The 27590-nt window shown below is 44.3% G+C and overlaps 1 protein-coding gene across 4 annotated transcripts in view; it reads right to left on the minus strand.

Annotated features, from left to right (window-relative positions):
- The window catches only part of slc37a2 (solute carrier family 37 member 2), a 103575-nt gene that overhangs the window by 54847 nt on the left and 21138 nt on the right, over positions 1 to 27590 (minus strand). For all 4 annotated transcript variants that reach the window (XM_072486748.1, XM_072486746.1, XM_072486750.1 and 1 more), the window contains exon 2: positions 11889 to 11970. In XM_072486748.1, coding sequence (XP_072342849.1) covers positions 11889 to 11970 — 82 coding nt within the window. The remainder of the gene's footprint in view (positions 1 to 11888; positions 11971 to 27590) is intronic.

A 27590-nucleotide genomic window follows, 5' to 3' on the forward strand; every position in this document is an offset into this window, starting at 1 on the left:
GTGAGGGAAAGTGATGTGGGGGAGCGCAAGGATTGCTCGCAGGGGAGGGCCACCAACATAGAGTGCACGTCTGTGCAGGGAAAACAGAGGGGGGGGTGGGTGACCTGGCTACGACTGCATGGCAGCAACGAAAACACCAGCAGAACGACCATCTTGGCAATCCTCCAAAAAATGACCCCCCACCCCCAAAAGAGTGCAAGGCCACATCCACATGGAGCAAATGGCAATGCCAGCCATCTTGGATGCCCCCTGGACAAAGGGAAACCCTGGAGTGAAGGGGTGCAGCCACATGGTGAACACAGCCATCTTGGATGGCTCCCAAACAAAGGGAAACCCCAAGGAGGATGTCATCTTCCTCCAGGAGACACACCAAGGTGGATGTCATCTTCCTCCAGGAGACACACGAGAGAGAAGGACCGACTGCAGGTAAGAAACTGGGCGAGTCAGAGATACCAATCGTGTTATGGGACGAGGAAGTAGCCACACTACTAAACAAGAAGACAGCCTTCAAGGCAGCAAAGACGATTATGGACAGTATGTCATGGTTAGTGGTGTCCTGGAAGGTGCACCGGTGGTTCTTGCAAATGTGTATGTTCCCAACTGAGATGACGTGGAATTCATATGAAAAAAAAAACCATGACAGAAATTTCCAACATCGACACACTCATTGACTCATCATGGGGGGGGACCACTTAACTGCGTACATCACCCACCGACAGACAGATTCAGATCTAAATCGTGGAAACTATATATGGCGAGAGAGTTGAACACCTTCATGGAGCAGAGAACCCCTGGAGGTTCACGCACCCAGGGAGGAGTTCCCCTTCTCCCAGGACCACAGGGTGTACTTTAGGATCAACTTCTTTGTAGTGGGGGGGAAAAAAAAAAAAAAAAAAAAAAAAAAACGATGCTTCCAGGTTAGAAGCAGAATACTCCGCAATTTAAATCTCCACCCACGTGGATGTGCCAGGCACAATGTGCCCACGCCCCCCCCACCCCCATCCCTCCAACGGAGGCTGAACACAGCCCAAGGTATTGTGTGGCCGAATATCACAGGCCATAGACTACAATCAGAACTGGGAGGTCTTTCTGAGAGGCACTGATTGAGAGAGGGGGGGGGGGGGGGGGGGGGGAAAGAGAAAAGAGGAAAGAGATACTATTTCATTCAAGGTGCCCAAAGATAGGAAGGAAAGAAGATGGCAGCCAGGCAACAGCTGGACGCCTCTATACTGGAGGTCCTGAAAAGGAATGCGGTTAGGTAATTTGGACATGAATGCTCAGTGTACCCGAACAGGTGCCAGAATGTGGCGACTAGGGGCTTTTCACCGTAACTTCATTGAAGTGTTAATGTAAACCTACTTGTGGCAATAAAGATTAGATTAGAGTACTCAACAGCCCCAACTGTGGAACTGCAGGCAGAGAGAAAATTTCTCCCTCTGTGTACCCGAACAAACACCAGAATGGTGCGACTAGGGGCTTGTCACCATAACTTCATTGAAGTGCGAATGTGACAATAGATTATTAGATTAGAGTACGCAACAGCCCCAACTATGGAACTGCAGCAGAGGAGAGGAAAAAAAATTACAAGTGGACTTTGACATGCTCTCCACCGGGAAAGCAGTGCACCAGCTCCATCTGACACAGCCAGTCACCTGCTGGCTCACCAGATGAAGAAGCCAGGAGGGAAATAGTTCAGGTGAATGGCAGGTGTGGCAAACTCGTCACCGCATCAGAACAGATCAAAGCCTTTGCAACATTCTACCGGGAGCTGTAGATCTCGAGCTCCCCATGGGGGACTGGACATGCCAGTCATTGATGAGAGCGCAAAAGCTAGAGGAGAGGGGGCCTGGAAGCACGATTAGAACGGAGGGAAATCATGGAGTATATCAATTCCATTGAGACAGATGGCAGGCTGGATGGGTTCCCAGCAGACCTCTACAAAAAGGTGTGTGTCAGCGCTGGCCCTGCACTTGCGAGATGTTCGCAGACTTGCTGGTAAGGGGCACCTTGCCACCAACACTGGCCCAAGCCTCAATATTGCTGATAACGACCTGACAGAATGCAGGTCCTACAGACCCATCTCATTCCTAAACACCGATACAAAAAACTCTGGCGAGGCAGCTGGAGAGCTGAATGCCAGTAGTCGCGGAAGATCAGTCAAGTTTGGTCAAGGGCAGGCAGCTAACATCAAACAACAGGCACCTGATGGAATGTGACAATGATACCATCCGGAGAGAGGACACCAGAAGTGATCATCTCCCCGGACAAAGAAAAGGACTTCAACAGATCGATTGGAAGTACCTCCAGGTAATGGAATGGTTTGGGTTCAGGCCAGGGCTCATCTCCTGGGGCAAAACCTACTGTTCACAATGCTCCCATGGAGAGTGTACAGACAAACCACTAGCTCCGGATACTTCTGGCTGCAGAGACACGAGGCAGGGATGCCCTAGCAATCTCCCTCAGAGCAGCGAAGAGGTAGAGAGATATCCAAAGGGGAGACAGAGAGTATAGAGTCCCACTATGTGGAGGACCTGCTCCACCCCTCGGCTAGCTAGCATGGAAGGGATAATGAAACTCCTTAAAAAAGGAGTTGGGAGTCTTCTCAGGTTATAAGCTAAACTAGAGCAAGAGCTTCCCTGTAAACCTGCAGGAAGGGTGTGGGGGAGGAGAAAGAGAACTGCTGTTCAAACAGGCAGAGACTATATTCCACCACCTGTGGATCCAAATTGCCCACAGCTGAAGTGCATGCGTGCGTGAAGAACCAGAGGATCCAAAAAGAAGGTCTGACAAAAGGAGGAAGAATGGGAGAGGCCTGCCCCTCCAGAACCTAGTCTACCATTGGGCAGCCACAGAAGAGTACAGGGATGGGACAATGAACTGGGAGCAGAGTGGGTGAGGATGAAGAGAGTTCCTGTGCAGGGGCATTCCTCAGAACACTGGCCACAACCAACACCCCCCTCCCCTAATACTCAAATAGCCCAGTGGTAGCCACACCATTAACATCATATCAAATGAGGCAGCACTTCGACCTGAGGTCCACCATGGCCCTCATCTGCAACAACCACAGGTTCACTCCCGCAACAAAGGACGCCACCTTCCAAAAGCTGGAGACAGGATGAGGGGACTTTGATGGTTAGGGACAAGTATTCAGGCGGTAGAGTAGTGACCCTGGAGAACATGCAGAGAGGTTCCGGCTCCTGGGAGAAAATGACCCCTGGACGAGACAATGAAAAAATGGGAGGAGGAACTAGACATGGAGATTGGGAAGAAAGAAATACTGGATCAAAGCATTGACTGGGGCAAATCTCACCTCCATGTACACAGGGCTGAGCCTAATGTAGCAGTGCACAGAGCACACCTAACCAGAACCTGGAGGTGGAGTACATATAGGAATGCCAGTGAATAGTTTGTACATAGTTAAAAACGTGACCTCCAACCAGCTGGTGGTATCAGATATAGGTCATGTGACATGGAGCAATAGTAGTAAGGCATACAACAAGACAGTCACACATGGGGTAGTTCGAGAGCTCATGGAACTCAAATAGTAACCTAGTCTTCATGTTATCCTTCCACGTGTTCACCAACAAATCATCATTCTAGTTAAGTCACCAGTGTGCATCATTGCAACAGCAAGGTCACAGAACACAACATTAGTAACAGGAGTGTTGAACATTTAAGGGCAAGAAAAGACGCAGCGAAACCGGCGGAAGAACAAAGAGAAGATTCTTCCACCGACCTGGTGGGGACTCAAGGCACCCCACTAGCTTAGAGTCTAGAGTAATGTCGGCAAAAACTGGCATGTTTTCAAGCATTTTAAGCTCCAGGTTTTAGCCCTGCTTGATGAGGTGCATGGTGTTGTTGTGAACCTGTGATTGCCAGGTTCACAGGCAATCGAAATCTACAATACATTTGCTTTTGATAGCGAAGAGGAAAGCAAGAGCTACACTGAGGTACAATGAGCTACAAAGTAGCAAGAGCTACTTTGATCGGCATTGTTCTCCGAATGGAATTTTAGCGTTTATCGCGAAAGGACTGGAGTATAAAAGTAGAGAAGCGGTTGTTGCAATTGCATAGGGTGTTGGTGGTTAGACCACATCTGGAGTATTGTGTCCTGTTTTCGTCTCCTTATTTTAGGAAGGATGTGGTGGCATTGGAGTAGTTCAGAGGAGGTTTACTGATTCCAGGGATGACAAGGTTGGTGCTTGACGCAAATTACACAGTTTGGCTTATATACTCGCTGGAGTTGGGGATCTAATAGAGTTACTAAAGAGGGATTGATAAAGGAAACGTAAACCAAATGTTCACCCTTGTGGGGAAATCCAGAATGGGAGGTCACAGACATAGGTTGAGAGACAGTAGATTTAAAACGGAGGCAATATATCTCACAGAGGGTAGTGAACTTACTGTCCCATAGTGGAGTCTGAATCATTGAATGGTTTCAAGGAGATAAATATATTTATACGAAAGATATATTTATACAAAACATAGAACATAACAGCGCAGTACAGGCCCTTCGGCCCTCGATGTTGCGCCGACCTGTGAAACCACTCTAAAGCCCATCTACACTATTCCCTCATCATCCATATGTCTATCCAATGACCATTTGAATGCCCTTAGTGTTGGCGAGTCCACTACTGTTGCAGGTAGGGCATTCCACGCCCTTACTACTCTCGGAGTAAAGAACCTACCTCGGACATCTGTCCTATATCTATCTCCCCTCAATTTAAAGCTATGTCCCCTCGCACTAGACATCACCATCCGAGGAAAAAGGCTCTCACTGTCCACCCTATCCAATCCTCTGATCATCTTGTATGCCTCAATTAAGTCACCTCTTAACCTTCTTCTCTCTAAAGAAAACAGCCTCAATTCCCTCAGCCGTCCCTCCGTACCAGGCAACATTCTGGTAAATCTCCTCTGCACCCTTTCCAATGCTTCAACATCCTTCCTATAATGCGGCGACCAGAATTGCACGCAATACTCCAAATGCGGCCGCACCAGAGTTTTGTAGAGCTGCAACATGACCTCATGGCTCCGAAACTCAATCCCTCTGCCAATAAAGGCTAACACACCATACGCCTTCTTAACAATCCTCTCAACCTGGGTGGCAACTTTCAGGGATCTATGTACATGGACACCGAGATCTCTCTGCTCATCCACACTGCCAAGAATCTTACCATTAGCCCAGTACTCTGTCTTCCTGTTATTCCTTCCAAAATGAATCACCTCTCACTTTTCTGCATTAAACTCCATTTGCCATCTCTCAGCCCAGCGCTGCAGCTTATCTATGTCCTTCTGTAACTTGTAACATCCTTCCGCACTGTCCACAACTCCACCGACTTTAGTGTCATCTGCAAATTTACTCACCCATCCTTCTACACCATCCTCAAGGTAATTTATAAAAATGACAAACAGCAGTGGCCCCAAAACAGATCCTTGTGGCACACCACTAGTAACTGGACTCCAGTCTGAACATTTCCCATCAACCACCACCCTTGGTCTTCTTCCAGCTAGCCAATTGCTGATCCAAACTGCTAAATCACCCCGAATCCCATGCCTCCGTATTTTCTGCAATAGCCTACCGTGGGGAACCTTATCAAATGCTTTACTGAAATCCATATACACCACATCAACTGCTTTACCCTCATCCACCTGTTTGGTCACCTTCTCAAAGAACTCAATAAGGTTTGTGAGGCACTACCTACCCTTCACAAAACCGTGTTGACTATCTCTAATCAAATTATTCCTTTCCAGATGATTATACATCCTATCGCTTATAAACCTTTCCAAGATTTTGCCCACAACAGAAGTAAGGCTCACTGGTCTATAGTTACCGGGGTTGTCTCTACTCCCCTTCTTGAACAAGGGGACAACATTTGCTATCCTCCAGTCTTCTGGTACTATTCCTGTAAACAAAGATGACTTAAAGATCAAAGCCAAAGGCTCAGCAATCTCCTCCCTAGCTTCCCAGAGAATCCGAGGATAAATCCCATCCGGCCCAGGGGACTTATCTATTTTCACCCTTTCCAGAATTGTTAACACCTCCTCCTTATGAACCTCAAGCCCTTCTGGTCCAGTAGCCTGAATCTCAGTATTCTCCCCGACAACTGTCTTTTTCCTGTGTAAATACGGATGAAAAATATTCATTTAGCACCTCTATCTCCCCGGACTCCACTCACAACGTCCCGCTACTGTCCTTGACTGGCCCTACTCTTACCCTAGTCATTCTTTTATTCCTGACATATCTATAGAAAGCTTTTGGGTTATCCTTGATCCTATCTGCCAAAGATTTCTCATGGCCCCTCCTGGCTCTTCTTAGCTAGGAAGGACCTAAAGAGAGAGCTAACTTGTAACTCTCGAGCGCCCTAACTGAACCTTCATGTCTCATCTTTACATAAGCCTCCTTCTTCCTCTTGACAAGTGTTGCGACTGCTTTAGTAAACCACAGTTTCCTTGCTCGACCACTCCCTCCCTGCCAGGTACATACTTATCAAGGACACGCAGCAGCTGTTCCTTGAACAAGCTCCACATTTCCATTGTGCCCATCCCCTGCAGTTTTCCTCTCCATCCAATGCATCCCAAGTCTTGCCTAATCGCATCATAATTGCCTTTCCCCCAGATACAACTCTTTCCCTGCGGTATATACCTATCCCTTTCCATCACTAAAAGTAAACGTAATCGAATTATGGTCTCTATCACCAAAGTGCTCACCTACCTCCAAATCTAACACCTGGCCTGGTTCATTACCCAGTACCAAATCCAAAATGGCCTCGCCTCTCGTTGGCCTATCTACATAGTGTCAGGAAACCCGCCTGCACACATTGGACAAAAACGGACCCATCTAAAGTACTCGAACTGTAGCATTAACTTTCCAAATATTGACTGGAAAAGTCCCTCATAACAACTACCCTGTTGCTTTCGCTCCTATCCAGAAGCATCTTTGCAATCCTTTCCTCTACATCTCTGGAACTTTTCGGAGGCCTATAAAAAACCCCTAACAGGGTGACCTCTCCTTTCTAGTTTCTAACCTCAGCCCATACTATCTCAGTAGACGAGTCCTCAAACGTCCTTTCTGCCACCGTAATACTGTCCTTGACTGACAATGCCACCCCTCCCCCTTTTACCACCTCCCCTGAGCTTACTGAAATATCTAAACCCCGGCACCTGCAACAACCATTCCTGTCCCTGCTCTATCCACGTCAGGTTAAGGAAGAAGAGGAACAGGCATGGGAGGTGGATTTGAGACCCGGAAGAGATCAACCACGATCTGATTGAATGGCAGAGCAATCTCGAAGAGCTGAACTGTATACATCTGCTCCTTTGAAAAAAAAAAGTAAATTTAGAATACCCAATTATTTTTTTTCTTTTTTCCAATTACTGGGCAATTTAGCCTGGCCAATCCACCTAATCTGCACATCTTTGGGATGTGGGGGTGAAACCCATGCAGACACAGGGAGAATGTGCAAACTTCACATGAACAGTGACCCAGGGCCGTGATTTGAACCCGGGTCCTCAGCGCTGTAGTCCCAGTGCTAACCACTGCGCCACCCTATCTGCTCCTAATACTCATGTGAGGAGAGAGCGACGAGAGTGTACTTTTAAAAAAGAATCCTAGTTTGAAAGGTTCTGGAAGCCAGATGTAGAATTAAGGTATTGTTTCAACTTGGTAAGATGTAATTAATGGGAGAAGTCAAGGTACCAGGCATTCTGAAGAATAGTTCAGTTGAGTTTTAGATTGAAATGTGAGCAGAACTGAAGCATCTGCTCCCACTGCAGTTCAGTTAAAGAGGTGTCCATAGACAGATTAGCAGTTTGGAATTGCGGCGAAGGGGAGCTGAAAGAAGCAAAAAAATTGCTTCTGAAGAAATCCAGCCAGTGTTTCTGCATGGTTCTGACAGGATTCAGGACTCTCAAAGTACAGTATCTAGACATCGCTGAACAGCAGATATTCCCGGGTGATAACTGTCCCTCACAGTCTTACAAAATTAGAGTGAAATATTGGGCTTTTTGCCCAGTATCCTAGCCACTGTTGGTAGTCTGGTCAGAGATCGCAATACACCCAAAAGATGATATCCCCCGGCATACAGAATTCCCCAGTAGTGCACTGGGGAGTGAAGCACTGGAGAGAGTGAACCTGGATCATGTGCTCAAGTCTCTGGAGTGAGGCGCAAACTCACATACTTTTGACAAGTGAGACCGCTACCATGGCCGATACAAATAAGTTTAACAAGATTAGGCCTCACCATGAAGCTGCTATGGGTGGGGCCTATGCATGGTCACAATTACAGATACTGGCTTTCCAGATTTTACAGTAATTACATTGAAATTTCACCAGTTCCCATGGTGAGATTTAAACCCCCTCTCCCAGAACATACGCATAACCCTCATTTTTCAATCGCTGTATGAGCAACCCCTTGAACAGTGACACACAATTCTAGACTCTCCTTCAAGAGGAAACATCACCACATTCACCCTGTCACGATCCCTCAAGTTGCCTCACTCCAACAAATACAGTCTAGCCTTTCTTCATTTCTGGTAGTAGCCTGGTAAACCTTCTCTGAACTGCTTCCATGTATTTACATCTTTCCCTTAAATAATGAGACCCATGCTGTACACAGTATTCCAGATTTGGTCTCACCTGTGCCCTGTATAACTGAAGCAGAACTCTCCTTTTATAGCAAGATATTAATTGCAAGGGGAATTCACTAAATTTCTGAATTACTTGCATACTAAAATCATAGAATCTACAGTGCAGAAGGAGACCATTCGGCCCATCAAGTCTGCACCGGCTCTTTGAAAGAGCACCCTATCCAAGACCACACCTCCACCCTACCCCCATAACCCAGTAACCCCATCCAACACGAAGGGCAATTTTGGACACTAAGGGCACTTTAGCATGGCCAATCCACCTGACCATCTTTGGATTGTGGGAGGAAACCAGAGCACCCGGAGGAAACCCACACAGGCACGGGGAGAACGTGCAGACTCCGCACAGACAGTGACCCAAGTCGGGAATCGAACCTGGGACCCTGGAGCTGTGAAGCAATTGTGCTAACCACCATGTTACTGTGCTGCCCACTAGCTTTTTGCAATTCATGCACGCACTATGATACATCGGTCCATCTGCATCTCAGATCACCACTAAACATTTCTTCCCCAATCTTCCCGTTCTTCATAGCCAAAGTTTCGTAAATGAAAATTCAGCCATATTTCGCAGCAATACACTGTGCATTTCATTTGAAAGAGCCATTTAGCAGAGAGATGCATTGAACAAATCTAATTTCCAAGAGCTGCATCATACAGTCATGATTCTCTTCCCCATTACCCCAATTGTTACCCTCCTCCCCCCGCCCCCCCAACCAAAAAAAACCTTCTCAAATGTGCTACTCATGCAGAAGCAGCACTCAACATTACTGAATCTACATATGGTCATGGGAGTGTCCCTTTAAGAAATGTTTTGTCTTGTCACATAGTTTCAGTGATGTCATTGTGTGGGTGGAGCTGGGCTGTGGCTCTGATCACTTTGGTTTGGGGCTGGAGTTTTTTTGCTTTTGTTTTCACATTTGGCTGCTGGATTCAGACAGAGAAGTCTTGTACCTCTATGCATTTTAAAAGCTGTATCCAGAGGACTTGATAACTTCTGGAAGAAATTCAAACCTGCTGTTTTGGAAAGGACTCAGTGTTAATACCAGGTCTCGAGTGCTGTGTTGGGCCACAGCTTTCTGGTTTATGAAATCTTTAGAACAGTTTAAAAGGGCAAATTTATTCAGGGTTATATATAGAGTACTGTAGCCATTTGGGGTATTTATATTTGTAGTTGATAAAAAATGCCGGTGTGTTTCAAAAAATGTTCGTAGATTAAACTTGTTTTTGATTAAGTGCTTCAGGCCTCTTTTGAATAACACCTGAAAGGAAGGCCCCCCGTGCTCCTCGTAACCAAAATGAATGACCAGTTGTAGGTCAGGTGAACTCCATGATATACTTGGAGTTTTCAAAACCCTGGACCATAATGATATTAGTGTTCAGATATTTTGTGGGGGCAGAATGCATTTCAGTTGACTGGTTTCATGCAGACATTGGGATCACAGAACAAGATCATTTTTCTTTCAACTCAGAAAGTGTGTGAAGACTGGCATCATCCTTGGAAAATGACGTGGCAAGTTGCCTTCTTGCACCACTGCAGTCCATGTGGAGTAGATACACCCATGGGCAGTTAGGTGGAAGAGAACCTGGAATTGATAGCATTCTCATACATTTGCGGCCTTCATCCTTTGCATGGATGGGTGAGGGCAAGGAGACCAACCAGCCATGCTGGACCTGAGACATTAGTGAATTTAAAAACAAACCAAATTAATCAAAAATATTTGGTATGAGAAGCAACCACAAAACACTTGACCGGTCATTAAAAACAGATGATTCTCCAGCTGAAATTAACTAGACCTTTTTTCAATTCTAAACCACTCTGTACTGGAGTAGATTTTCTAGACAAATGAACACATAAGCAAAGTAGATAGTTGTGCAGAAACAAAAAAGGGTTTTAAACTTTAAAAGTAGAGTTTGACCCACTTGCCAAATGCTGACGTGTACATGGTAATCAGAGCTGATGAGGTGGAGCATGTGATAATTACAAGGCCAGGACACCAAATTCTTAGTTACATTTTTCCAATTCCGGGGCAATTTAACTCCCGGAATCTGGCACATCATAATTGAAGATTCTTGTTTTTCTACCTCCCTAGATAGTTCAGGCAGTGTCCTATTGGGCCCTCCCCACCACCCTCCTTTCCCCTCTCCCCACCATACCCCTTTGGTACAGATGCAAGGGTATTTGGTCTCTCCATCGCAACATTTAGCGCCTGTACCATTTGTTTTTTTTTCTAAATACAACTGTGTTGTGAACTGTTTTAATAATCAGAGTATCCACCCCCACCCCCCCTCCCCGTCCCCGTCCATTGGTACGCAGGAGAGGGGAGGACGATATTCTCCAACACAAAATTAGTGTTTATACCGTTTGGCTTTTTAGATATATATTTTTTTACTGTTTTAATAAAAAAAGATATGGCCAACTCACCTACCCTGCACATCTTTGGGTTGTGGGAATGAGGCCCACACAAACACTGAGAATGTGCAACTCCACACGACAGTGACCCAGGGCAGGGATTGAACCCAGATCCTTGGTGCCGTGAGGCACCAAATACTTACTTTGTTCCACATCAAACATGCTGCCTCCAATAATTTTCAGTTAATCATTACGGATACGTGGCTAAGTGTCTCAATTACTTTTGAAGGAGTGGATAGAGATGTGGCAATCAACCAGCACATCAAGATCATCTATTCTCTGGTTGATTGAGGGAATAAAGTTGGTCAGGATACAGGGAGATATCCCTCACTTTATTTTGATTAATGGAGTACGTGTGAGGGCAGACCGGATGAGGGGGCTTTGGTTCAATGTTTGAACAGAGAACACCTTCTACAGTTCAGAGCTCAGACAGACAGTATACAGCCCATCTTGTACAACATGTTTGACTGCCCCGGTAGAGGACTGTGCATGCGTGTGGGGTAGCTAATAAAGTGATTTGGGGCTGGCCCATTGCAGCTGATCCTTTCATTAAAGTTTGGCTCAGACAGCCTTCATGGTGACCCTGGACCTGTGGAGTGAAGCTACTTCCTGAATACCACAACTGAGAATTGGGTCGATCAAGCTGGACACAATGACTAACGCACTGAAAAAACATAAATTCAGCATTTGACTGAATCAGGAAAGACAAAAACGAAAGCAGAGGATCCTGGACTCGGAACCGTAGGCCCGAAGTATAGACTGGACAGTTAAAACTAGATTTCCAGAACTGATCATCCCCAAAGTCCCCTCTTCTCCAGGCTGACTGCTTACATACCTTGACAATGCTGATCGGTTTGCGAGATAAGTGATAACTGGTGTAAAACAGGAAGGTCAGCACCAGAGTAAACCCACGATACCTGCAACAACAAAAAAAGGCAAGTTTTAAATTATATTCCAGAAACAACATTGATTGGTTTCAAATTGAGCTTTGTATTGAGTATGTCCATCCACTGATCTCACTTGAACATGCTCAGTCTTCTGGCTCGGAGGTGAGTGTGCTACCACTGAGCCAAGGCTGGATAAATTACACCCATCTTTTTCCCTCTATTCCTTTTTCTCGGAGCGGACAGGATTGGATGTTGGTTGTAAAAGCCACCTGAAGGAACCATTCAAGTAGGTCATGCCTCACAAACCTTATAGAGTTCTTTGAGAAGGTGACTGAACAGGTAGACGAGGGTAGAGCAGTTGATGTGGTGTATATGGATTTCAGCAAAGCGTTTGATAAGGTTCCCCACGGTAGGCTATTGCAGAAAATACGGAGGCTGGGGGTTGAGGGTGATTTAGAGATGTGGATCAGAAATTGGCTAGCTGAAAGAAGACAGAGGGTGGTGGTTGATGGGAAATGTTCAGAATGGAGTACAGTCACAAGTGGAGTACCACAAGGATCTGTTCTGGGGCCGTTGCTGTTGGTCGTTTTTATCAATGACCTAGAGGAAGGCGCAGAAGGGTGGGTGAGTAAATTTGCAGACGATACTAAAGTCGGTGGTGTTGTCGATAGTGTGGAAGGAAGTAGCAGGTTACAGAGGGATATAGATAAGCTGCAGAGCTGGGCTGAGAGGTGGCAAATGGAGTTTAATGTAGAGAAGTGTGAGGTGATTCACTTTGGAAGGAATAACAGGAATACAGAATATTTGGCTAATGGTAAAGTTCTTGGAAGTGTGGATGAGCAGAGGGATCTAGGTGTCCATGTACATAGATCCCTGAAAGTTGCCACCCAGGTTGATAGGGTGGTGAAGAAGGCCTATGGAGTGTTGGCCTTTATTGGTAGAGGGATTGAGTTCCGGAGTCAGGAGGTCATGTTGCAGCTGTACAGAACTCTGGTACGGCCGCATTTGGAGTATTGCGTACAGTTCTGGTCACCGCATTATAGGAAGGACGTGGAGGCTTTGGAGTGGGTACAGAGGAGATTTACCAGGATGTTGCCTGGTATGGAGGGAAAATCTTATGAGGAAAGGCTGGTGGACTTGAGGTTGTTTTCGTTGGAGAGAAGAAGGTTAAGAGGAGACTTAATAGAGGCATACAAAATGATCAGGGGGTTAGATAGGGTGGACAGTGAGAGCCTTCTCCCGCGGATGGAAATGGCTGGCACGAGGGGACATATCTATTACCCCTCAGTTTAAAGTTATAGGACAGAGGTCAGAGGTAGGTTCTTTACGCAAAGAGTAGTGAGGCCGTGGAATGCCCTACCTGCCAACATTGAGGGCATTTAAAAGTTTATTGGATAAACATATGGATGATAATGGTATAGTGCAGGTTAGATGGCTTTTGTTTCGGTGCAACATCGTGGGCCAAAGGGCCTGTACTGCGCTGTATTGTTCTATGTTCTATGTTCTAAGTCATCAGGCATTGCTAATGTTGGATCACAATAGGAACCAAAATGTGATTTTATCTTCTTTTTTTTTTTTAAAAAAAGAGCACTAGTCTGATTAGGGCCTGAAATGGTGAGCAGAGGCTAAATATCTTGGATAAATTTGTACTCTTTTGTCATAATGTGGTTCCAGAGAAGAACAAAACATATGACTTGTTTTATCCATCAGTTTTCCTGTGGTATCAAGCGATTGGCATCAGTTCATGTGGGGTGTGTATTGCAGTGCCCTTGTGTCAACCTTGCCCTCAATAAAGAGATATTTTGGATTATATCCCTCAAAAGCTGGTGGATGACACCAATTATTAGATTTATAAATGTTTCTTCGGTTAAGTGTTACAAGGCAATTAAAGCAAACATGTGCCCTCAGACCCCACCTTTTACCCCAATCCTGGGAGACTGTGAACATGTACTTTTTAAAAAAGATAGAGAATTAAAAATAGTTTGAACAAGTCAATAACCTTCTCCCTGTAAATAGGAAATCTTTCCGATTGTAAATAGGAAATCATTCTGATTGTATCTGATGTCTAGTGGTTAATCAAATCCAAAGAATGGCAACATGAACCATATCACAACTCATGCATGACACTCGCTTCCACCCCCCACCAAAATAATTAAATAGGGTGATCACAAAAGGACAGGGTCACCCGAATACTGGTTGTGCAACAAATATTTCACTTGGGAATTTCAGGTAATGCTTGAGTCTGAATTTAGATACTTTGTGCCTGCATCATAAGAGCAAAGACATCCTGATCAAACGTGACAATCTCACATGAACTTCGACTGGGAGGAAACAGATCATTAGTACCTACAAAGAGGGACAAAAAGACTCTTGAACAAACATGCCTATCCATGAGACAATAGGCAAGTCACACTACATCCTCCACAAGAAAAAGGAATAGAGGGAAAAAGATGGGTGTAATTTATCCAGCCTTGGCTCAGTGGTAGCACACTCACCTCCGAGCCAAATGACTGTGGATACGAGGCCCACTCCAAAGATTGAGAATGCACACAGGTCGTACAGAGGGAGTGCTGCACTGGGTGCCATCTATGAGGCATTCAAACAGACGCTTCTTGGCTTCGCTCTGTTGCACGCAGAGTTACACAAACACTTTCCATGACCTTGCCAACATTTAGCCTTTGTCCAATACATAAAAAGTGGAAACTGAGCATTTGGCCTAGCCAGTTCTTGGAGTCGATAGTTCAAATCCCTTCCCTCACCTTATCCCCAGAGGCCCTCAACCACTTGCATCTAAATCTTAAATATGGAGTTTCTGCCTAAACCACATGTCCTTTATTGAGGCTTGTTCTGCATCAATTGGCTATTATATTTCCTGTGCTTTACTTCTTAAGCGTTTAATTGGCTGTGAAGCACTTTGAAAGGCACTATGAACATTGATTGCAAATATAGGCCAGATTAACAAATTATATTGCTTCCTGTTTTTAAATAGCTAATTCAGCAGAAACCATACAGCACGATACATTTTGCAGAGTTATATCGGATTAACTCTACTGATTCCAAAGATAGAAACATAGAAAGTAGGAGTAGGCCATTCGGCCCTTTGAGTCAGCTCAGCCATTCTTGGTTGATCATCCAACTCAGGAATTCCTCCCCCACCCTAGTAAAAAGAGCTATATCCAACTCCTTCTGGAAAACAATGTTTTGGCCTCAACTGCTGTGCTAGTGAATTCCACAAGGCTCAATTTCTCAGTCCTAAAATGGTTTACCTCAGTACCTTTCTAGACTATGATCCTGGTTCTGGACACCCCCACCATCAGGAGCACTCTTCCTGCATCTACCTCATCTAGTCCTGTTAGAATCCACCCCTCTCCTCCACCATTCTTCTGAACTCCAGCAAATATAATCCTGACCGACTCAGTCTCTCCTCATAGGTCAGTCAGTTCCCCGTTCCCAGGAATCAGTCTGGTAAACCTTTGCTGCACTCAAAGAGACTAAAACTGCAGAATATTCCAGGTGCGGTCTCACCAAGGCCCTGCATAATTGCAGCAAGACATCTCTGCTCCTGTATTTGATTCCTCTCGCTACGAAGAATGTGCCATTTGCCTTCTTTCCCATCTGCAAGCTTACTTTTGATCACTTGTGGACAAGGATCCACCCAGGTCTCGTTGCAAATTCCCCTCATCGCCACAGAAAGGATTACTACCAAAGTGAATAACCCTGCATTTATCCACATCATACTGCATCTGCCATGCAGACTGAACACTGAAGCATCTTTGCATCCTCACACCCAGCTTGGTGTCATCTGCAAATTTGGGGATATTCCATTTAACTCCCTCATCTAAATCCTTAACCTCCCTTATCTAAATCCTCAATATGTATTGTGAATAGGTAGAGTCCAAGCACGAGTCACCGCCTGCCATTCTGAAAGATACCCGTTTATTCCGACAGATTCCTGACTGCCAACCAGGTTTTCTATCCATCTCAACACTACCACCAATTCAATACACTTTAAATTTTACACACTAATCTCTTACGTGGGACCTTCAAAAGCTTTCGGAAGTTCAAAAGCCTTTGGAAGTCCAAGTAACCCACATCCACTTGGCACCTCTCGTCAACTCCACCGGTTGCATTCTTGAAGAATTGGAGTAGATTTTGTCACACGACTTCCCCTTCATAAATCCATGTTGATCCAAATACTCATTAAATCATTCATAATGGACTCTAGCATTTTCCCCCACTACCAACATCAGGATGACTGGTCTATAATTCCCTGTTTTTTTCCTCTATGTCCCTTTAAATAGTAGGGTTACATTAGATAAGATACCTTGGGGTCTGTTTCAGAGTCTTTAGAATCTTGGAAGATGACCACCAATGCATCCACTATTTCTAGGGCCACCTCCTTACGCACTCTGGGATGTAGCTCATCAGACCCTGGGGATTTATCAGCTTTCAATCCCATCAATTGCCACAACACCCATTTCCTGACTAATTTCCTTGGTTCCTCCCTTTCACTAAACACTTGTGCTCCAACATTTCTGGTACGTTATTAGTCTCCCCTTTTGTGAAGGCAGAACCAAAGTATATTTAGTTGTTCAGCCATTTTTGTTCCCCATTATAAATTCCCCCATTTGATGAATGGGACTTACATTGGTCCTCCAATCTTTTTCTTTTCACATACCTATAGAAACCTTTACAGTCAATGTTTACACTCTCTGCAAGCATACCCCCCTTTTTTTTTTTTTTTTAAATAAAATGTATTTTATTACAAACATGTATCAAAGCAGGTTACAGCACACCCTGGGAAACATACTTCCTAACAATCAACTACAGATTTTTCCCTTTATCACCCTCCCCCAGCAACAAACAGCTCCTCAAACATGGTCACAAACATCCCCCACCTTTTCTCAAACTTCCCTGCTGACCCCCTTCAACTCATCTTCTCTAACTACAGGAAGTTGTACAGGTCACCCAACCAGCCACTACCCCAGATGGCGATGCCGACCGCCACTCCAGCAAAATCTGCCACCGTGCAATCAAGAGGCCTTCCTCCTCTCCAGCTTCTGAAACCATCAGCACCAAAGGGTCTGGTGGGTCCACCTCCTCCTCCATTACCCTGGCTAAGACCTCGAACACTCCCACCCAGAATCGTCCCAATTTTTCTCAACCCCAAAACATGTGTACGTGATTCACTGGCTCCCTCCCACACCTCACACTCATCTGCTACTCCCAAAGAACCCACTACTCATTCTCGCCTGGGTCATATGCAGCCTGTGCACCACCCAACTGTATCAGGCTCATCCTTGCACAAGAGGAGGTCCCATTTACCTTTCACAGTGCCTCACACCATACTCCCCAATTGATCTTCCCTCCCAATTTCTCCTTCACCTTCACCATCCACTCACTTCCATGCTCCCCCAGCCACTTGTATATATCCCCCAATTCTTTATTTTCCCCTTCTTAAATCACTCTTTATCCTCCGAATTCTGCTCCCAATTCTCAGGTCTGCTGTTTTTTTCTGGCCAAGTTGTCTGATCTTCCTTGGATCTAATTCCCATTAAGCCATGGCTTGGCCATCTTTCCAGCTTTAAATTTTGTTGGAGACAAGAACAAACAATTGTTGCAGTTCACCCATGCAAATTGGGGAAATAAAAAAAGTGATGTCTTGAGGAGTGTACATACTACAAAGAAGGAGGTGCTGGAGCTATTAAAGCACATCAAGATTGACAAATCCCTGGGACCTGATGAAATGTATCCCAGGACATTGCGAGAGGCTAGGAAGGAAAATTGCCAGCCCCCTAGCTGAGATATTTAAATCATTGACAGGCACAGGAGCCTGAAGGTTGGAGGGTTGCAAATGTTGCGCCCTTGTTTAAGAAGGGCTGTTGGGATAAGCCCAGGAACGACAGACCAGTGAGTCTTACTTCTGTAGTGGATAAATTGTTAGAAGGTATTGTGAAGGACAGGATCTAAAGATATTTAGACAGGACAAGGGCTAATTAAGGAAAGTCAGCATGGCTTTGTAAGGGGAAAGTCATGTCTCACAAATTTGATTGAGTTTTTTGAAGGGGTAACCAAGAAGGTAGATGAGGGCAGTGCGATCGATGTTGTAGTGGATAGTTGTTAATAATAAAAATAATTTGTCATAAGTATGAAGTTACTGTGAAAAGCCCCTAGTCGCCACATTCCGGCACCTGTTTGGGTAAGCTGGTACACGAATTGAACCCGCGCTGCTGGCCTTGTTCTGCATTACAAACCAGCTGTCTAGCCCATTGAGTTTAACCAGCCCGGTGAAGGTGATTATATAAGATTCCAATAGGATCTTGACCAATTTGGCCAGTGGGCCAATGAAGGTGGACAGGGTGGTGAAGAAGGCATTCAGTATGCTAGGTTTTATTGGTCAGAATATTGACTACAGGAGTCGAAATGTCTTCTTGGTCAGACTATTGACTACAGGAGTTGGGACGTCTTCTTGAAGTTGTACAAGACATGGCTAAGACGACACATGGAATACTGCGTTCAGTTCTGGTCACCCTATTATAGGAAGGATAGAAGTTGGGATGTCGGAATACTGCATTCAGTTCTGGTCACCCTATTATAGGAACGATATTGTTGAACTAAAAGAGTGCAGAAGAGATTTACAAGGATGCTACCAGGACTGGATGGTCTGAGTTATAAGGAGAGGCTGGAACTATTTGCTCTAGGGTGTAGGAGGCTTAGGGGTGATCTTTATATAGAAGTCTATAAAATAATGAGGAGCATCGATAAGGTAGATAGTCGACATCTTTTCCCAAAGGTAGAGGAGTCCAGAACTAGAAGGCATAGGTTTAAGGCGAGAGATGCAAAAAAGAGACCAGAGGGGAAATCTCTTCACACAGAGGATGGTGAGCACCTGGAACGAGCTGCTAGAGGCAGAGGCAGGTACAATTAAAGCAGTTAGAGAGTTACATGAACAGGGTGGGTATAGAGAGACATGGGCCAAATGCAGGTAAGTGGGACTAGCTTAGTGATAGAAACTGGGCAGCATGGACCAGCTGGGCCTATTTCCATGCTGTAAACACCCATGACTATGCACTCGCAAGGACACAAGTATCAGTATTATTTGAGTTGGCACAGAAGCTTACACATTTCATAGCTGAGCAAGTCACCAACATGAATAAACAGAGCTTATGAGAAACCACGCAGAAACCAGAGTCCTTGCAAAACCAGCGAGTTTATTCCTTCATGTGACATATTTTATCAGTAATGTTCTATTTACTCTTAATGGCATGAGGCTTGTAGGATTGCAAATTATAAGCAAATAGGAATTTGTAACTAGCAGGAATAATGGAAATTGCTACATCACAAGAAAGCCTTTGGCCGCAAGATCAGCATTCAAGGATGACTGACTATAGTGGCCAGGGATTTCTGTTGAGGCAGATGTTTGAGCTACTCCACAATTTCTAACCCTCATTGTCGGTCTATCTCCAAAGTCTTGATATCAAACATTCAAATATCGAGCTGCTTTGCATGCTTTAAACGTTCAAATCCATGCATTTCTTCCAAGTTCATTCTTGCCCCTTTATGAGCCCCAATGAGATTGGAGATGTGAAACATGCTCATTACATTATTGTTGACTGACATCTATACACCAATTCCCCACATTTATACTACACCACATACCCCCCTTATTCCCACAGAATTATAGACCCATATTTTAGTTATCGACAATATGATCAACAAAGGCTGGTTTACTTTATGGACTGAATCCATGGGAATGAGGCCATGTTTTCTTCTCCTGCCACTGACTACTGCTGGCTAATGTTTTATGTAGAGATTGGCTTCCAACTTCCAAATCTGTTCCCTGACCCCAGAAAGTGAAATCTTGACTATTTTTGTTTAGAACTCAAACTGAACTGCTTAGATTGTTGGGTAAATGATAGATGGCTTCCATTAATCTGGAGATGCTAGAGGCCAAAATGATTGTGACACTAAAAGAATTAAGCACAACTTCACAAAAATAAATGCTTTATAACATTTACATCAAGGATGTGGAAATCCCAGCGACAAACTGCTGGAAGCAGCATCTTATTAAAAAAAAAAAACGGAATTAGATTGGAAAAATGAGCAATGGGATGTTTGTGGGTTCGAAGGGCAGGAAGAAAGAGAATGTTTCTGTAGCTCTTCAAATTTAGTGACACTTCAAAAATCGCAGCAAAACTGGCTTCATCCTACAGTTCTGTTGCACAAAGATTTAATACAAAGCCAGAATACAAGACTAAAGACAGCATGTCTTTGTATTTGTACATGTGCGAGCTCTCCAACCATGATTCCACTCTTTCGTAGCCCCTCATAACCACCATCTAAAGATGAAAGATGGCAAGAATCAAGAGTAGAGTATTCAGCCCCAAGAGTTTGCTCCACCATTCAATATGTCAAACCCATGTTCCTCTTTGCCCCCTCCCCCATAACTCTCCACCGTCATTGAGAGTTCAGCCTTAGAGCATTTCATGACTTCACTCCAGGGAAGACAATTTGACAATTACCTTAATTTCCCAGTTACCACCAACATCTATTGCCTGCCCTACCTGGTAGCATTGACCCAGCAGAGGTGGTTCTCAACATCATTCTGGACCCCATGAAGTCTCACTGTGATTACCATGCAAGGTCCCACCCCCAATTGCTGAAACAGTACACATGTTGAACACTGGAGGCACCAAAGGTGGCTGGGGTGCAGAATGTACTCTGGGGTGAAGGGTTCTAGTGTCCATCACACAAGAGTGACCTGGTAGCACCACTACTGAGCACATGAATGACATAGCTGCTAGACTTGAGTCAGTAGCAGGTGGTGAGGGAACCAAGAGAGAAACACATTTCACCTCATCCTTGCCAATCTGTCTGCCACAAATACATCTGTCCATGACAGCATCAGTCAGAGTGACCCATCACACCATCCTTGGAGATGAAGTTGTCTCTTCACATTGGAGAACACCATTCATTGTGTTGTATGGCACTAGCATGGTGCTAAATGGGGTAGATTTCGAACAGATCTAGCAACTAAAGATTAGGCATCCATGTGGCACGGTGGGCCATCAGTGGAATTGTACTCAATTTGTAACCCCATGGCCCAGCATATTCCCCACTCTACCATTACCAACATGCCAGGAGCAACATTACCAACATGCCAGGAGCAACACCATGCAGACATTGGAGGTGTCAACCTGGTGAGATCTTTTTTCCTTAAATAAATAAAACTGCTCTTCCTGGCTCCACCCAAGGGGAAAACGCACTCACACTATCCACCCTGTTAAGTCCTCTTGGGATCTTGCATTGTAATATCATCTCATTCTTCTGAACTTCAATAGGTATAAACCTAACCAGCATTCGAATTGATTGTCGACACCCAATCCCTCCACTGCAGATACTGTCCTCTTTATTCAGATAACATATGGCTCTGCTTTTCTAAGTTCATCCCATATTATACCCCATCTACCAAATTATTTTAACACTAACTTGGATTATGGATACAAGTGCAATCAATGCTTAAAAAAAACAAGAAAATCAGAGGCAAAAATCAAGTGATAAGCATTCACATTGCCAACTGCAGAAGACTTTCCTCAGTACAAAGGGGGGAGAAAAAAAACAAATTTACAGGACAATTTGGTTAGAGATTTTTTTGTCCATCCATCTAAATATTCCCCAAACTCCAGATCAGAACAAATGAATGTTAAAATATTCCCTTTTGTTCAGAAACGGAAGAATACATTCCGGACAAAGGGAAGCCAGTTAATGCATGTTTAGTGTTCACCCAACTTCAATATCCTTTGGAAGTTTCTAGGATCAAAGTTTTCCTGCCACCTCCCAACACCAACGCCCCAAAGCATGGCCTGTTTTGTTGAGCATTTGCTTCCATTCTGTAATCTTTTTATAGTCAAAAATATGACACGACAGCTTTAGCAGACCTTAGTACATGCAAAACAGAGGCATAAGCAAGCCTTGCCAATTAACCGACTGTACTCTGGTCCATAATGTTACAATCACCTCCTTCCCATCAACTGACATTGCTGGAACCTGAATGCAACCTGTTAAAACACCAAGAACCCATCATGCACACTACTATAATCTGCACAACTAATCTTTCACAGAAAAGCCCGCTCAAATGTAACTTGGTTTAAAATTACTGTCAGATGTTCAGGCAAAGTTTTCAGAAGCATTTTCGAATGTCACCCTGTTTTAATCACTTGAAGATGAACATGACCCTAGATACCAAAATAAATCAAAACAGCATAGAGTCCATTTACCACCCAACCAGCTTCTCATGCAGTATTAATTGCTGTCCCCTTTACCATTGTCATTCTTACAAATTGTCCTGATGAGTGCAAGACTAAAAGCTTTGACAGCATGTCTGTTCAGCAATAATTAATGTTTGCACATTATTGACCAACTTATAGGAGTATAGGAGAGTCAAGCCCATTCATTAAGATAATGGCCGATCTATTTCTGCTCAATTTCACTTTGCCCATCACTAACATAGAACATAATAGCGCAGTACAGGCCCTTCTGCCCTCGATGTTGCGCAGACCTGTGAAACCACTCTAAAGCCCATCTACACTATTCCCTCATCATCCATATGTCTATTCAATGACCATTTGAATGCCCTTCGTGTTGGCGAGTCCACTACTGTTGCAGGTAGGGCATTCCACGCCCTTACTACTCTCGGAGTAAAGAACCTACCTCTGACATCTGTCCTATATCTATCTCCCCTCAATTTAAAGCTATGTCCCCTCGTGCTAGACATCACCATCCGAGGAAAAAGGCTCTCACTGTCCACCCTATCCAATCCGCTGATCATCTTGTATGCCTCAATTAAGTCACCTCTTAACCTTCTTCTCTCTAACGAAAACAGCCTCAATTCCCTCAGCTGTCCCTCCGTACCAGGCAACATTCTGGTAAATCTCCTCTGCACCCTTTCCAATGCTTCAACATCCTTCCTATAATGCGGCGACCAGAATTGTACGCAATACTCCAAATGCGGCCGCACCAGAGTTTTGTACAGCTGCAACATGACCTCATGGCTCCGAAACTCAATCCCTCTACCAATAAAAGCTGACACCGTACGCCTTCTTAACAACCCTCTCAACCGGAGTGGCAACTTTCAGGGATCTATGTACATGGACACCGAGATCTCTCTGCTCATCCACACTGCCAAGAATCTTACCATTAGCCCAGTACTTGGTCTTCCTGTTATTCCTTCCAAAATGAATCACCTCACACTTTTCTGCATTAAACTCCATTTGCCACCCCTCAGCCCTGCGCTGCAGCTTATCTATGTCCTTCTGTAACTTGTAACATCCTTCCGCACTGTCCCCAACTCCAGCGACTTGTGTCATCTGCAAATTTACTCACCCATCCTTCTACACCCTCCTCAAGGTCATTTATAAAAATGACAAACAGCAGTGGTCCCAAAACAGATCCTTGTGGTACACCACTAGTAACTGGACTCAAGCCTGAACATTACCCATCCACCACCACCCTTGGTCTTCTTCCAGCTAGCCAATTTCTGATCCAAACTGCTAAATCACCCTGAATCCCATGCCTCCGTATTTTCTGCAGTAGCCTACCGTGGGGAAACTCATCAAACGCTTTACTGAAATCCATATACACATCAACTGCTTTACCCTCATCCACCTGTTTCGTCACCTTCTCAAAGAACTCAAGGCGAAAGTAAATGTGCTCCCCATTTTGCTCTTTATAACTGATCATAGATGATTAAAAAAAAAAAAAAAAAAAGTACTTTGTTAACGTAATTATGTAGGCATCAGTCAAGCGCACCATACTCCTGGTGATAGAAAACTCAGTAAAAACCCTTCCCACACCCCTTGCCCACCTTTCCTGGCCCCAAGATCGTCACACATTCACCCTAAGAAAGCAGAGTTTAACCATGGCCTTCACCAAGCAAGAACCTGCAGCAGTTGCCCTGTTCTATACAAAAAGGTGGGACTAGCAGCTTATTTCAAGGTTTGTACATATTTCTGAAACCTCCCCGCTCAGCCGCCAGGCTCATTCTGCTCCTCCAGCACCGTTCAGAAGAGACCTAGAGAGGAATCAATTCTAGCCCCTGCCTCCCAGTGCAGTTTCAGAGTAGGGGAAAGCTGGTGACCTGATGCACTGCTTGGCGACTCCTGAGGTCATGTGTCACTGTTGGGGAATTTCTGTTAGGGTGAAGCACTGTTCTTGGCTGGTTCATTGACATCCAGGAGCACAAATCTGGGAAAATGCTGCATTTTTAAACATTTGGAAGTGATGGAAACATCACAAACTCACTTCCTAATTCTTTTCATATCTAAAGACACAAATAGTGAAGTCTAGGGGTGGCACAGTGTTAGCACTGCTGCCTCGTGGCACCGAAGAATCGAGTTTGATCCTGGCCCTGGGTCACTGACCATATGGAGCTTGCACAGGACCCATTCGCCCAGTGTCTCCATGGGGCTTACCTCCACAAGCCAAGATGTGCAGGATAGGTGGATTGGCTACACTAAATTGCAATAAATAAAAATACTTCAAATACCCATGCAAATCTGCACTATGATCTAAGTTTCCACCTCCTATTCAATCCAAAGATAGATGCTTTACACAGCCTACAGCTTTAAGTAACCACCATAATAATCTTTATCATTGTCACAAGTAAGCTTACATTAACACTGCAACACTGAAAATCCCCGAGTCACCACACTCCTGTTCGGGTACACAGATGGAGAATTCAGAATGTCCAATTCACCCAACAAGCAAGTCTTTCAGGACTTGTGCGAGCAAACCCACGCAGACAGGGGAAGAAGGTGCAGACTCCGCAGAGACAGTGACCCAAGCCGGGAATCAAACCCTGGTCCTGTGAAGCAACAGTGCCAACCACTGCTACTGTGCCACCCATGTTCAGGTGTAAGCTGGTTTGTGCAATTCTTTGGAGATTCACCAGAAATGGGTTGACGTGCGTTCATCAAGGATACTTTGCCCCTGATCATGTCCATGGTTAATCACCTGTCTATAACTTTCTTAATAGAGCAGCTGAATTAACATCACTAACTGTTTTGGCTGGGATTCTATTACCCTAAGTAGTGGATAATGAATGCAAGGGCAGAATTAGTCATACATCCATTAATGTCATGCTTGCACAGTCCAAGTTGAAAGTTTAAAAAAATCAAAAAGGAAATATCAACATTTTGACAACCACAGGCTCCAGAGCAAATGTAAACTGCAAACAGGCCCGTTAAACTTCTGAAAGGTTTTATTGAACAGCTCTCAAGGTGTCAACCTCCAGAGACAGTTTCAGGGTATAGTTGTACAACTTATCAAGAGCTAGGTGTCAAACTGGTTACATTTCAAAACACAAACAAAGCCAATTTGAGGCAAATTTAATGCACTCGCTAGAGTGCAAAGTAACAAACACCACATGCTAAAGATCAACAATGCAACTCCATTTCTCAAACTTTCAACTGATGTTGATAAATACCTGATAAGGTTAGCCGTTCATGCAACACAGGAACTGGCACGGAGCAACACTGCAAGGCTTGCAGATCAGTAATCATTTTGGCCTGGATCCAAGTGTTGGACAGGCAATTGTAGGACATAGCTGTGGAAATGACAAAAGAACCAAGAGTGGAATTTGGGGGGGGGGGGGGGGGTGGAAAGAGGTGGAATGTCTTAGCAATGTTGCTCCAGAGGATGGTAGAAGCAGATTCTATTGCAATTTCCTCAAAGGGAATTGGATAAAAACTTGGAAAGGAAACATTCAGGGTTACAAGAAAAAGAAATTGACTAATTTGATAACACTTGCAGTGGCACAATGGACTGATTGGCCTATTAACATTGTGATTTACACATCTTCCAAGCACATTCCTGTGGTATTAAATTGTTAAATGCTTCTCTTCTAGACTGTGATGAATGCAAGGAATCTAAGTTTTTTAAAAAATCTCAAGTCAAGGTATATATATTTGTTACTGTATATTAACTTGGGTTTAAGATAACCAGATTGGGTGTCTGGTAAACCAGATTGGGTGTCTGGTAAAGCTGCAAATAAGTCATAAGGAGAGTCATTAGAGTCTAACCATTTCCTGGTTTATAGAGAGAGATATGTCTAATGCAACATGTGTGATTGCTGGGGATTCCCTGGAGAATAGATCATTTGAGGGATTGTATGTAGACCTAGCCAAGCAAGTGATGGAACATCATGGGATACAGATATAATTAATGGGAGGAGCCAGGTCTGTAAGTAGTTTTGCAGACTTCTAGAAGTCTCAGCGTGGCCAAATGTTGTCAGGTTGAGCAGAAACGTCTGACAAAACAATGATTTTTAGGTTTCTCCTGAATCTCTCCGAAAAAGGTCTCGACAGATTCATTATTGGGGCTGCTTGGAATATTTATTGTGATGGTGTAAGGCGTAGAGTCAGAATCAAGGTTTACAGCATGGAAACAGGCCCTTTGCCCCAACTTGTCCATGTCGCCCAATTTTTAAACCAGTAAGCTAGTCCTGATTGCCCACATTTCTATACCCATCTTAGCAATAAATGCTTTTTAAAAAGACAAAATTGTACCCGCCTCTAGCAGCTCATTCCAGATACTCACCACGTATCTCTACTCTGTCCTCTAGTTTTAGACTCCCCTCCCTTTGGGAAATGATGTTGGGAAGAGATGTTGACTATCTATCTCATCTATGTCCTTCATTTTATAGACAATTATAAAATTACCCCAAGCTTCCTACACTCCAGGAAAAAAAGTCCCAGTCTATCCAGCCGCTCCTTAAAACAATCAAGTCACAGTAGCATCCTATTAAATCTTTTCTGCACTCTTTCTAGTTTAATAATATCCTTTCTAATAGGGTGACCAGAACTGTACACTGTGACCTTACTAAGTCTCGTACAACTTCAACAATAGGTTCCCAACTCTTGTACTCAGTTCTGACCAATGAAACCAAGCATGCAGAATGCCTTCTTCACCACCCTGTCCACCTGGGACTTCATTTTTCCCTGGTGTTTTAAGAACAAACTGATAACTATAAAGCTTTTTTTTTTTTTAATGTTAATGTGGTTAATAAACTTGTTTCAAAATAAAAATTTAAATAAACTGTTTGCCAGAGTCATGACTCCTGGGGTGAATGATCCTTTCGTCAGGTTTTGCAAATTTAAAAAAATTGGGACTCTTACGGTTTACTCCAACTATTTACTGTGGCTTCCCAACAGCAACACAAGGTTTTCATGCAGGAATACACAGATCAGCAAAACTGATTTTGGTGCCATTAATCTGGAGGTTTAATTAGTTTTCCCCACCTCACACCCCAATGGATTTTTTCAAGACAGCTCCACCTGTCCTTTGCATACCACGTGGTGCAAGTTGGCACTCTAGACCAAATCTAGCATACATTATTGTGATGGTGTAAGGCGTAGAGTCAGAATCAAGGTTTACAGCATGGAAACAGGCCCTTTGCCCCAACTTACTAGGGGCCGAGTAGACAGGGAGCTCCTGCCAGTTTGGTCACAACTGCTGCTAGTTAGACTACATATCAGGCTAAACTATATAGTGGTTTTATAAATAATGATCAAGTCAATCCAAAAGCTGTTCTACAAGTGGCTTGATACAAAGACCCAACCGCCCCTTTCAAGATTACATTGCAAGGCTAGGTG

The sequence above is a fragment of the Scyliorhinus torazame genome, chromosome 21 (genome assembly GCF_047496885.1).
Source record: "Scyliorhinus torazame isolate Kashiwa2021f chromosome 21, sScyTor2.1, whole genome shotgun sequence".
NCBI classification, from domain to species: Eukaryota; Metazoa; Chordata; class Chondrichthyes; order Carcharhiniformes; family Scyliorhinidae; genus Scyliorhinus; species Scyliorhinus torazame.